Source organism: Cetorhinus maximus, chromosome 15, assembly GCF_964194155.1.
Source record: "Cetorhinus maximus chromosome 15, sCetMax3.hap1.1, whole genome shotgun sequence".
NCBI classification, from domain to species: domain Eukaryota; kingdom Metazoa; phylum Chordata; class Chondrichthyes; order Lamniformes; family Cetorhinidae; genus Cetorhinus; species Cetorhinus maximus.
Genome location: NC_135893.1, coordinates 1,595,504 through 1,608,920, shown reverse-complemented (window position 1 = coordinate 1,608,920; position 13,417 = coordinate 1,595,504). Strand labels below are relative to the sequence as shown.

General features: G+C 40.0%; 1 protein-coding gene across 14 annotated transcripts in view; it reads left to right on the top strand.

Moving 5' to 3' along the window:
• The window catches only part of LOC144690357 (rap1 GTPase-activating protein 1-like), a 573,401-nt gene that overhangs the window by 520,909 nt on the left and 39,075 nt on the right, over window positions 1-13,417 (top strand). For 9 of the 14 annotated variants that reach the window (XM_078557766.1, XM_078557759.1, XM_078557767.1 and 6 more), the window contains one exon: window positions 6,048-6,179. The exons of 3 other annotated variants lie outside the window; for them this stretch is intronic. In XM_078557766.1, coding sequence (XP_078413892.1) covers window positions 6,048-6,179 — 132 coding nt within the window. Of the gene's footprint in view, window positions 1-6,047; window positions 6,180-12,372; window positions 13,138-13,417 lie in introns of those variants that run through there. 2 more of the 14 variants (XM_078557772.1, XM_078557771.1) reach the window with 1 other exon arrangement.

The following is a 13,417-nucleotide window of genomic DNA, read 5'->3' as shown; positions in this document are numbered from 1 at the left end:
AATCTTACAATTATTGTCCAGCATCCAAACCAGAAAGACGGATACTGAGTTTTATGCACTTTGGGTGATAACCACAGCCCAAAAGCACCCAGATGAGTGAAGTCATCTATAGCGTTTGAAATGTAAAGGACAATAAAGAGGGAATTACAACTAGCATAAGCACTCAGGAAGTGCTGAATGTTTCAATTTCAGTTATTCTGGGATTTACTTACATGGTGCAGACTTTGAGAAGGAGGCAAACACGTGTAATTTTAGCCTAACCAGCTGGGCAGGAAACCCACATGCTTGGGCGGAATGCCAATTTTACACCTTATCCAATATAACGCTTCGACACAGAGCAAATTCAGGTGGGTCATAAAACCAGTATTGCAGCCCGATTGCATCAGTTTCCCGACGGGCGGTTTAGATTAAAACTTCGCCCATACTCTCCATCTCACTGCAACGTTGTTCATGCTTCATCCCTACAAAATATATCCATGGGTCTGGAAAGGCTGGTGTTGACCGTCCAATGATGATGCCCCTGTCAACACATCCTGCCCTACTGAATAGGAACAAATGTGAAAACTCAAATGGGCTTCTTGAATTTTTTGACAAGACCCAATTTGTTTCCCAATAGATAATTCAGGTTTGTAGTCTCTGTGTAAACTGTCTCGCTGAACAATGTGAAGCCACTATTCAGTGTTTTTGTTTCTTTTGTCTGTGCTGTGCAGGTGCACGGGTATACATTGCTGATCTGTGCATGTCTGGAATTTTAATTTGGTTTAAGTAAGGCAACCCATGACATTGCCCAATCATTAGGGTGGGTGTGAAGAGAAGCTGCTGCAACAAGAGAAGTGAAAACAATAGCAATTATGCTTGAGAATGGTAACATAATTAGAAATGTAAACAATCATTATCACATTTCTTTCTTAAATATTCTCTTCTGTCACCCCTCAGCTTTTTAAAAATTCATTTTTGGGATGTGGGCATCACTGGAAGGCCTGAATTTATTGCCCATCCCAAATTGCCCTTGAGAGTCACTTCACTAGCAATTGGTATTTTGCTGGTTCTCCAGTCCAAAAGTGTAAGGCACATTAATGTTTAAATTATTTTTCTCAGTTCATCCTGCCCCCTCCTGTAGGTGCTAACCCATCCTGGAGTTCATTTCCATAAAACCTTAGGTTATCTCATTCAGCTGCCAACCCTTCATGTGTGACCCCGGACCACGTAAGATGTGAAACCAGCTGCTGATTCACTATAACCCATTTTACGCAATCATATAAAGCCCAGACCTATCCCAGTGTCTGACAGAGTGAGGGATGTAAGGGCTGAGGATGCAGCTTTTCTCATGTTCTTGTGTTTCTATTCAGGAAATTACACATTTCTATTTCAAAAAGTCACTGTACAGTTCTATTACAAGGTACTTGTTATGGGGCCCTGGGACAGCTGATATGCCAACACTCACACTTGGGCAAAGTGCTATTAAAACTCAAATTTTTGCACTCAATTATAATATCAGATACAGTGTGGTTCAGACAGGATTGAAGCTCTCTCTCGCTGCCTACTCTCACTCACTTGGAGTAAGAACAGCTTCAATTTTTATACAAAGATGGCCTGTTTTCACACATTGCATCTCCTAACAATGAGCAGAGCTTCATATTTTTACATTGGTTCATGATCTGCATCATTCTTTTTGACTAGTTAATCACACTGAAAACACTTACCAGATGTTAATTATCACCCGTTTAAAAAAAAATCCTCTCTTTTTCCAATTCCCAGAATAAAACCCTTATGATCGCCTTCAAACTGACAATTTAGTAACAATTAGTGCTTGATTGAAGAGCAGCTTTGTGTCATGGTTTGAATGCAGTAGGAACTGGATTGAGACCAAACTTGTTTCATGCAGCTTTAGCCCTGATATTTAAGGCAAGAACTTTGTCAGTAATTTTATAGTTTGTAATATAGTAGGTACCAGCTTGACGCTACTCCCTGTTGCAGTGAGACACAAGCTGATGGCACCAAGTTGTATTGCTATTTATGCAGCATTCTGTACTCAGACAAAAGCCATACTGAAACACGTGCACGGACTTTAACTTAGAAAATATATTTTTTAATGTTTCAGGTAATGCAAAACTAATATCTCTGATTGATTGTTTGGTTATGGTTACAAGAAACAGAACAATGGTCCCATTTAGAAATATTTGTTCACACCAGTTATAGCTGAAAATAAATGAAGCAAAATAAGGAAATGTATCTACATCCTAAACTGAATCACCATGAAAATCACTGGCCTGGTCGTGATGGTCGGTGTTTTCTTTTTAAATCAATATGTAAATCTACTTTTCCCACAAATGCTTGTGGTCACAGTGTGAAGCATACCTTTCGATAGATATATGATGCCTTCAAGATAAATAAAATTGAGTTAAAATAATTTCTGATGTGAAGATTTGAAATATAATGTTTGAAATACAATGATTAATGGCTAAACATGTTGTTTATTCAACTTCTTGAATTACACTATTAGTCAATGTGACTTTGAATAGTAAATGCAAAAAAATGCATTTTGCAGTAGGCTTCCCACTATGGATCAACCTTGTAACGTCTCAGTTGTAAATTGTGTGTTTTATATGTAATCTCACAGGCAGTCTTGTGGGTCTGAATGATCATCATTACCCTGATGGCTTAGGGAGATGTGCTTGCTGAGTCTCCCTAAGTGTATGTGCATCAGTCTGTGTGTATGTGTGTGCCAGAGTTGTCCTGGTTGATAGTCAGCATGTTTGCATCTGATCTCCTTGGTGGCCTAAGGGGATGCATGCAGTTTGGGTTAATCACGTGTGTGTACTTGTCTGAGCTCCCTTTTAGTCTGGGTTCTACCCTGTGTTTCTGACAGAGGCTGCATCTGTTTGATATCCCTCACAGTCTAGTGAAAACATGTCTGATCACCCTTATAATCAGGAGCATGTCTACAACTAATCTCCTTGATAGTTTATGAAACTTGCATAAGTGTTTACCTTCCTGGTGATTTGATGCATGTCGTTCAGTCTTACTGGTGCTTATGATGAGTGTATACATGTCCAGTCTTCCTGTTGTACAGCAGGCATACACGTGCCTGACTCTGCAGGGATTATTGTGAATGTGGGTCAACAAAGTCACCCCAGTCTAGGAGAATATATGTATTCTGCTGGTCAAATGCTGTCCTCCAAGACTTCAAATTTAGATAGCTTAAAAATTCAGAGAATTTGAATTCAAAGCTCCAAATCAGATCCAAAAATTTAAGTAACTGGAAAATTTCTTGAGACACAAAAAGGTCAATTTGTCAAAGCATCTTTTGTGTTGAAATAAAACTCAGATCTTTAGCAGCTGTCTTTGAAGATGAGAGATTGCTTTTTGTTGCCCAACGGTTAGCTTACAGACTCCCCATCTACTGTAACGGCTTGTGCTAGCAAGCGATAAGGTTCTTCTATCAGTTGTGATTGTTTTGTCTATTCCATGGAGAGCTACTTCAAGTTTGGAATACTTCACTAACAGAGGTCAATGCCTATCAGCATCACCACGTGTAAGTTACATTTAAAAAAAAAAATCTGACCAATCCTGAAACAAAATTGTTTTAACATTGAGGACTTAGAATATTTGCTGTGAGTGTCATAGAAATTGCTACATTTTGGTATTTGATTTGACAGAATGAAACTTGGAAATGTCAAAGCTGAGGTAAAGAACTGTACTCCTAAAAAAAATTCCAATAAAATTAACAGTCCCCACCATTTATAGAGAGTATCTTCACCTGCTGTATATCGTGGCAGGTCTAACGTGACAGTGTTAATAAATTAAAAATCATTTTAATTCATTAAGTGGTTTTGAGTAGCTGCTGGCCCATTTTAAACTGTGAAAATGTCAATCAGCAGCTTTGCCCATTATTAGTTTCAAATTATATTGGCCATAGTTTCAATAGGATGAAAATAAAAAGTTTTTTTCAAAACAATATACTTTATAGAATGCCTCCTTTAAAGGATATACATCATGAAAGACTGCCAGAGGCAGGACAGTTTAAAATATCCATGCTGGATTTTTGACCGTCTCAGATCGCTCCATGAACACAGCAAAGATTGGAGAGAATAGGAGAAAACATGAGAAAGATCTGGAGGCCATGTTCAGGGATACTAAATATACATTTTAAATTGAAGGAATTGAAGCCTGCCTCAATAAAGCTCATTTATTACATTCATTGCATCTTAACGAGATGCAAGTGAGTGAGTAAACTCCACGGTTTCTGCCTGAAATAAATAGTTTAAAATGCTATAACTGCCAACTTTGAATTAGCATTGGATCTTGAAATAAAAAACTCAGGCTACAAACATGCAATGAGGTCAGTTTGATCTGTCTTGAGCCAGGAAGACATCTCAATTTCACTTGAGCTTATTACGCCTGAGACAGACAAAAAAAGAGACGTCTGGCGAAATGGTGATACTTATAGATTTAGTCTTTTGTTAAATGAATTACAGGTACAGTGTCTCAAATCCGGCAGTCTGAAAACTGGTGATGTCCAAAAGCTGGACATTCTTTTAATTTGCCATGCATGAATTTTAATTATTATTGATAAGTAAAATAACTTACTGGCTTAAGATAAAAGCAAAAAACTGCGGATGCTGGAAATGTGAAACAAAAACAAAAATAGCTGGAAAAACTCAGCAGGTCTGACAGCATCTGCGGAGAGGAACACAGTTAACGTTTCGAGTCCGTATGACTCTTCATCAGAACTGAGGAAATGTAGAAATGAGGTGAAATATAAGCTGTTTAAGGGGGAGTGGGACAGGTAGAGCTGGATAGAGGGCCAGTGATAGGTGGAGGCAAAGAAGAGATTGCCAAAGATGTCGTAGACAAAAGGACAAAGGGGTGTTGACGGTGGTGATATTAGCTAAGGAATGTGCTAATGGTGACATTAAGGGTAGAAAGCAGGACGAGCAAGGTACAGATAGCCCTAGTGGGGGTGGGGGGTAGGAGGAAGAGATCGAAATAGGCTAAAAGGTGGAGATAAAACAATGGATGGAAATAAATTTTAAAATAATGGAAATAGGTGGAAAAAGAAAAATACATTAAAAAAATTATAAATTATTGGAAAAAGGGGGATCGGAAAGGGGGTGGGGATGGAGGAGAGAGTTCATGATCTGAAGTTGCTGAACTCAATGTTATGTCCGGAAGGCTGTAAAGTGCCTAGTCGGAAGGTGAGGCTCTTACTGGTTTGTTTGCCTAGGTGCTGCATTGGCCTGGTGGCACACCAGCTAGTTATTGGCACACATGCCTGTCTTTTCCCATGCTCGGAGTGGTCCGAGCAACCGTTGACCCACCCAACCCAGCTCAGCCCCAACTGTCTGACCCAAAAATGGCAAGATCCAAAATCTGGCACGGATTCAGTCCTAAAGTTGTCGGTTTTGAAAACCTGTACCTGTCCATTTACCTTTAAACATCACTATCTGGAGTTTGGAGAAAGTGAGAGACTGAATTACAGCTGCTTACAGAGCCCCATAAAACTTAGGTTTGGGTTAATTTAAAGGTCACTTAGCACCTTTGATTAAATGTTTAACTCCTGTTTTGGCTGCAATTGAACCTGACTGATGGAGTGGAATAGGATGGGGGACAATGGGACACCTGGTTTTGATAGCTGGCAAAATTCAATTCATGGGTACATTTTGTGAACAGGAGTGAGATGCAATATTTTATCCAGAGAGAAATCTTGATCATCATAAGGTTGCAGCCTTATACTAAAGCTTCAGAATCTAAACACAATGGACTCAGAATAAAGACTTGAGTGGCAACATTCTACATAGAGGCAGCTTGGATCACCAAAGACAGGTGACAATCATTCTTAACTGAATGTAGGTCTGATGTGTCGTCACATTCTCAAGAGTAATTTCCTCACATTGGACAAGTCATTCACCGTTGTTTCAAATGAAATAAAATGGAGATTAAATGAATTTCTCATTCTCCAACTACAACTGCTGCTGCCCATATTAATTTAATTCGGAACATTCCATAAAACATGACATATGACTGATTAAACCTTTCTTATTCAGCGGGTGATTAGAAGTCGAAGCCAGTCGATGGATGCCATGGGTCTCAGCAATAAGAAACAGAACACTGTCTCTACGAGTCACAGTGGCAGTTTCACCCACTACACAGGAGAAACCATCAAAGCCCCTGGCATTGTAAGTATCAGCCCCCTTTAGACTTGCACACAATGAAATCTAAAGGCAATATAAGTACAGAAATCAGCAACATAACATCAAAAATCAGTTTTGGAATGTTTAACCCTTTAAACACATCTTTACCAAGTCAGAGATAACTGAGCAAAAAGATGACATTCTAACCTCATTGTAACAGAACCCTCGAGAATCAAGAGGCTTGTGTTACAGTGAGGTACGTGTTTCAGTGTGTGTCACACAGCGTAATGTAAAAAATGTGGTAAGTCACGTGAAAAAGTCAAAAAAACAAGATCCAATAGTCTTCTGAGGTAATAGCTAAGGTCACGGATGATTTTGTGTGAATACATTGAAAATAAAGAGTTTATTGTCTACATTACAATAGCTGTGAGAACTTTGCTGTCAATGTGTTGTTTTATACAATATCATCACCAACAACAAGTGTTATAACTGAGTCTTAGAAAATAAATAGATCTATTAAACTTGTTTGAGCCTTTTACACATAGATTGTCTATAAATTATTTAGGACACAACATGGAAAAGTAATTTAATTTTTTGAGGCTGGTGCAAGATTATCCTGAACAGCATGGCTCCCTCACTGAAAACCTTTTGAGTATCTAATTTTGCAGAAAACCTGAACACTAATTTTTTTTGTTCAATCATGGGATGTGGGTGTCGCTGGCAAGGCCAGCATTTGTTGCCCATCCCTAATTGCCCTTGAACTGAGTAGCTTGCCCGGTCATTTCAGAGGGCAGTTAAGAGTCAACCACATTCCTGTGAGTCTGGAGTCACATGTAGGCCAGACAGGGTAAGGACAGCAGATTTCCTTCCCTAAAGAACATAGTGAACCAAATTTGTTCTTGCAACAATCAATGATAGTTTCATGGCTGCTATTATTGAGGTAAGCTTTGTATTCCAAATTTATTAATTGAATTTAAATTCCATCAGCGGCCATTGTGGGATTTAAACCCATGTCCATTGAGCATTAGCCTGGGCCTCTGGGTTACAACTCCAGTGACACTACCACTGCACCACCCTCTCCCCATGTATCAGTGTTTCAGTTCCAACAGCCAAGTTACTTTGGGGGCTGCACTTAACTTGCATTCAGAAGGTCAGGGATTCAAATCCAAAGTCAGCCTGTTTTTTGTGCTTGCTTTGCCTCAGGAGGGGAGTGCTTACAGCTTTGACTGTAGGTGTTCCAGCTGAGGGGAATGGGAAATGTTGGCAGGGCCACATATTCCCCTCTTGAAGTACACCTTTATCTGGCTGATTTTCACCTGTCGTTAAACCTGCCCAACAGAATAGGATGAACAACAATCTTACAACCTTGGAGAGACTTTGAGAAGTTTGAGGGGGCTAAAAGCCACCTTGAACCTACTCCACCATTTAATAAGATCATAGTTGATCTTTTACCTCAATTCCACTTTCCTGCCTGCTTGCCACATTCCTTGAATCACTTAGTGCCCTAAAGTCTATTGATCTCAATCTTGAATAAACTCATGGACTGAGCATCCATAGCTCTCTGGAGTAGAGAATTCCAACGATCCACCACACTCCGAGTTAGGACAGTTTTCCTCAACTCAGTCTGTTATGACCAGGTGAGACTGGTTCCCCTCTATTCAACCTCGTCGGTTGGTTACAACAAAGGTTTACTTTTTTTCATGAGGATATGCCCTTTCCAAATCAAAATGTCTTTAACACATGCACGCACACATACACAGAAATAATTAGTTACAGCCCAGTAAAAAAGGTAAAATAATAAATGGTTAAGTGTCCTTTGATTGTCCTTGAGACACAGATTTTAAACACTGCAGCCAATTTAGGTTTGCTGGTTTAGCTGGTTTCTTGGATGCAGTCAGTTGTAGAAGATGTTGTAATTATTACGAGATCTCGGTTTGTTGGTAGGCTTCTGGTAGAGTTGGCTTCTCAAACCGGGTGACACACTTCCCAAAAGAGAGAGGGAGAAGAGTGAGCAACCCTCAGCTTGTTTCCTCTGCTGAAGACTCTCTTGACACCGCCTGTGTCACTTGTAATCTCTCACTAGTGCTGGGCAGCTTTGCCTTGAAATACTTCACCCATTTTGTATTTCCAAGAAGTTTTGGGTGTGTTTGTCCATGACAACCATTGTTTCAATATCCAGTACTTTACATTTTTAATGTCTCTTCCTTAGACAGTTACAAGTTTTGATGGGTGTCTGGATTACAGGAAATGTTTCTCTCTTCACACTCCGCTGAGGGTGATTTGATGGTTTATCACCTTCACCTTATAATGTGGCCTTGCATTTTTAAGCAGTTTGTTCTGCCTCAGCTCAGGTTGCAAAATTTCCAGTCAGTTGAAAGCTGAAAAATCACATTTTCAAAAATAAAGGGGGCGCAGCCTTATAGCAACTCTTAAATAGCCAAAGTGCCCAGTTCTGAGCTCTCCAGTCAGTGGTTAAGTACAGCAGATGGGAGGTCTTTTGGCTTATCTAGCTCAACTTTCCTTAGAATCCATAGCTGGTATTACAACATCTAACTGCCTCTTGAATGCTTACAGAGTTTATCCCTTCAACACCTTACCCAGAATTCCTATCCAGGTATTGACCACAATTTGTACAATAAAGTACCTCCTGGTGTCAGTCCTGAACTTGCCTTTTACCAGTTTCTGCCTATATTGACCCATGCAAATGCAACAATGTTTCATAAATGCCTAAAGAACAAAAGGATAACTAAGGAAAGAGTAGGGCCTTTAAGATTTCAACAAAGTAACCTGTGGGGAGGCAGAACACATGGGCATGGTTCTTAGTGAATACTTTGCATCGGTCTTCACAAAAGAGGGAGAAGGTGTAGACGTAGTTGTTAAGGAGATGTGTGAAATATTGGATGGGATAAATCATAGTGAGAGAGGGGAATGATTACGGGGTTTAGCATCTTTGAAAGTAAAGAAATCACCAGGCCTGGATGAAATGTACCTCAGGCTGTTAAGAGAAACAAGGGAGGAAATAATAGAGGCTCTGACCATCATTTTCCAATCCTCTCTGGCTAAGTACTTGGATAAGCAGTTGAAGTGCTGTAACCTACGGGCCAAGAACTGGGGGACAGGTTAGATAGCTGTTTTTCAGCTGTTGCAGACATGATGGGCTGAATGGTCTCCTTCCGTTTTGTAACATTTCTATGTTTCTATTTCCATGTCCTGTGGTTGAGGCTTAAGGTAAATGATGGCATTTTACAAAACTTTATAGATTTTCTTTGTGTCAAATGAAACGTACAAAATGTATTGAAGGAGTTGATGATTTTCCCTGGATCTGTCACCAGTCTAAGGTTTATTTATAAATAGTATGAAATGGTTGAAAATCCTTATTCTGTAGCTTGAGTTCTATTGTCATGTTTCTGTGTGCCATTACAGCTCTCAATAGACTGTTTCATCTTAGCATCTGGCACTTTATCTGCTAATTCCAGTGGAACAGATCACAAAATACCTGGCAAAGTGACTAGTATTGTGCAAAAAGCACAAAAGATGTAGATTCAGGAACCTGAACTCAAGAATGTTGGGTTTATATTGGGAATTTGTTGATCATAGTAACGGTTGGGGAGTTATAATTACTTCTGGCAGCTGGTTCTTGAAGGTTACTAAGAGATTGGCTCTGGAAAGTGTACAGTCTGAATGTTGAATGAGAACAGCATCAGGTTTGATTGTGATGACTCCACCCTCCATTGGGAAACAATCAACTGGTGTTTTCATTTCCAGCAATCCCTGTGGGAATGTTTGGATGCTGAGTGATGACAGGTCAAATAACCTGCCAACTTTCACTGGGGTCAGTTTTTAAACTTGCACCACCTGGCACTGATGGAATGTCTTCAAATATGGCCAGTAGCTATAATGCCCCATTAATCCCGACAATGCAGGGCATCGTTTTGAAAGGGGGGCCTACTGCTGGTCACCAAAAGCTCTGGCCTGTTCAGGTCCAAGGCCCAATTAGCATACAAATCAGAGCCCCAGGACCCTGATTGCCAATTAATTGTGGGAAGGTTTCTTTTGTGATGTCGGCAGCTGTCATTATGTACAGTTTATGTTCAGTTGCTATAGCAATCCTGTAATATTTATCCATTTACAAAGTTGCACAGATTGGTTTGCTGACAGTTTACAATTTAAGCATCTGCTTTTATTATTCCTTGCTATAATGATTAAACTGCTCACAATTTGTAATACCAAACAAATATTGTAAGTCTAAACTTAGAAAAATCGTTTTCATTGTGCTTTGATTACTAATTCAAGAGTTCAGTACTTGGCAAGTGTGAAGGATTTCCTGCAGGACCAGCCTCATTGACATCGGGTGCTACTCTGTCAGTTCCCTCCATGGCTTTATGATGTCACACACACTGTTAACTGGGTGATGCCACCAACAGTTAATTACAGAAAGTTCTGCCAATGATAAAGGGTTAAATGGACTAATGAAATATTCTGGGGAAAAAATGGAGATTACATTTTTTTAAATTCATTCATGGAATGTGGGCTTCGCTGGCTTATTGCTCATCCCTAATTGCCCTTGAGAAGGTGGTGGTGAGCTGCCTTCTTGAACCGCTGCAGTCCATGTGGTGTAGGTACACCTACAGTGCTGTTAGGGAGGGAGTTCCAGGATTTTGAGCCAGCAACAGTGAAGGAACGGCGATATATTTCCAAGTCAGGATGGTGAGTGACTTGGGAGGGAACTTGCAGGTGGTGGTGTTCCCATGCATCTGCTGCCCTTGTCCTTATAGGTGGTAGGGTTTGTAGGTTTGGAAGGTGCTGTCTAAGGATCCTTGGTGAGTTCCTGCAGTGCATCTTATAGATGGTACACACTGCTGCCACTGTGCGTTGGTGGTGGAGGAAGTGAATGTTTGTGGATGGGGTGCCAATCAAGTGGGCTACTTTGTCCTGGATGGTGTCAAACTTCTTAAGTGTTGTTTGAGCTGTACTCATCCAGGCAAGTGGAGAGTATTCCATCACACTCTGGTGGACAGGCTTTGGGCAGTCAGGAGTGAGTTACTTGCCACAGGATTCCAAGTCTTTGACCCGCTCTTGTAGCCACAGTATTTATATGGCTATTCCAGATCAGTTCCTGGCTAATGATAATCACCAAGATGTTGTTAGTGGGGGATTCAGTGACGGTAATGCCATTGAGTGTCAAGGGGTGATGGTTAGATTCTCTCTTGTTGGAGATGGTCATTACCTGGCAATGACCATACAAAACATACAAAAATACAAAATATTGTTTGTAATATTTTGTAAAATAGGTTCTGAGTGGCACAGTGAGTTAAAATTAACCTTTCACCTCTGGGCCTTGGGTTCAGATCCAGCAAAGACTAATGAGCTAAAAGTGTTCTTCACTGCAATATTCCCATTTGAAAGAGCATGGATTTGTGCAGTTCCAATCCATTTTCTAGTGGCATGGAAAATGGAAAAATTATTACATTGGGCCAATTGTGGAGTGTCTTCTGAAGTTGGACAGGGAAGAAGGAGATTAAATTCAGCATCTGCCTGCACTGTAGCTGACCTGGGTGTACCCCTTGTTGACACTGGCTGCCTGAAATTTGATGAGCAGGATCCCCTTGCTAACACTTTGAATTTGAAAACTGCTTTATTTCAAAAGAAAATTCAAATATAATGGTCAACCTCTTGCTGACGTCTCAGTGGGGAAGTGCACTGTGTGGTGTAGCACATCACTTGACTTGGAAGGCTTCAAGCTCAAGCCCTGGCCTGTGTAGATCTCAAGCCAGCAGGTCTGATGAAAACCGGATCAAATTTGGCTGCAATGATATAATCTGCCTATGATCCCTATCTTGATGCAGAGATACCAATGTCCATGAAACCATCCCCCAACAAGGAACAGCACATTCAAGAGAGGAACAATTGGGAGCAAATGGAAAAAAAAATCATTTTAAATATTCTTCTAGCACAAATATAAATTTATAATTTACTTGTTGGTTCCTAAGCTACTGTTCAATAATTAGGGCTAATTCTGCACTGCCAAAAAGTAACACAAATCAGAGATAGGGCAACAACATTGTTGACCCAATTCTTCATTACAAACAAGGTGCATGCAGACTCCCACAGACATCACACAATACAGTACAATTCCTATAGATCTTTCAAGTCTGTAAAGAGTTATAAGGAATAATTTTGTTACTTCTCTCTCTTTGTTCTGAACTACTTTGCTGAACGAATCTATTGGGAATCACAGATGAACAGCAGCAGGAGTATATATCCAAATTCCTGACATGGTCTTGTGGAAAGTGAAGATCCACACAGGGAATATCGATGGAAATTAAAATTGAGGGAGATGTAGACCAAGCTGCAGACTCTCAAAAGCAAAATACTGCGCTTATTGGAAATCTGAAATGAAGACAGAAAATGATATACTCAGCAGGTCAAGCAGCATTTGTGGAGAGAGAAACAGAGTTAACGTTTCAGGTCAATGACTTTTCATCAGGACACCTGTTCCCCTGAGTTCAGCATTATCAAACCCTCCCATAAGTGGACCTCATATTCTCTGTGATCTGAAGTGTGCCTTTAACTGCCAATGCCTAGGTATATATTCGCCAAACACAGTGATCAAATAGAGAGCCCTTCCTACAGAATAACAGCTTCCTGGAATGTCTTGTGTATTACCATGTGATTCTCATCTTTTGTAGGTGTTGAATTTGCATTCTATCATTATCACAGTTTGGGATTTAAACCACCTGACAATGTAATTAGCGTAGAACAATAGTCATTATATAGAGTGTTTACAGTAATTTATAATCTGTGATATCGGTAACACATCAAAACAATAAATGTGCTTCCTCTGAGCGATGGTTCAGCAAAATTAAAAGTAGTTGTTGATTCTTTATATGTTGAAATGTTGCTGCAAAGGTAAATGAATCCAGACCATCTCCTGGCTGTAGACTGACTGGCAGGTGTGACAAGGATCACCATAGAGACTGATAACTTTAAATAAAAGATTTGAATTCCCAGTGACTAACTCTAAGGCTCTCATTTCAACATTTCATGTTTTAAGGTTTTAGCTATAGCAAATTAAAATCAACAATGTCTAAACATTACTTAGTAAGCAACTAATACATTAAATTACAGAAAAGATATCACCCCCCGCCACTTAACTCCCTCACATGACTGAAAAGCCCACTCTACATTTCTACATTACGCTGCACACTCCACAGAATTGTGAGCCCAAATCTTCCAATCAGTGTCGGAGTTGATGCTTGTGACACTGAGATCAGGCACAAAAC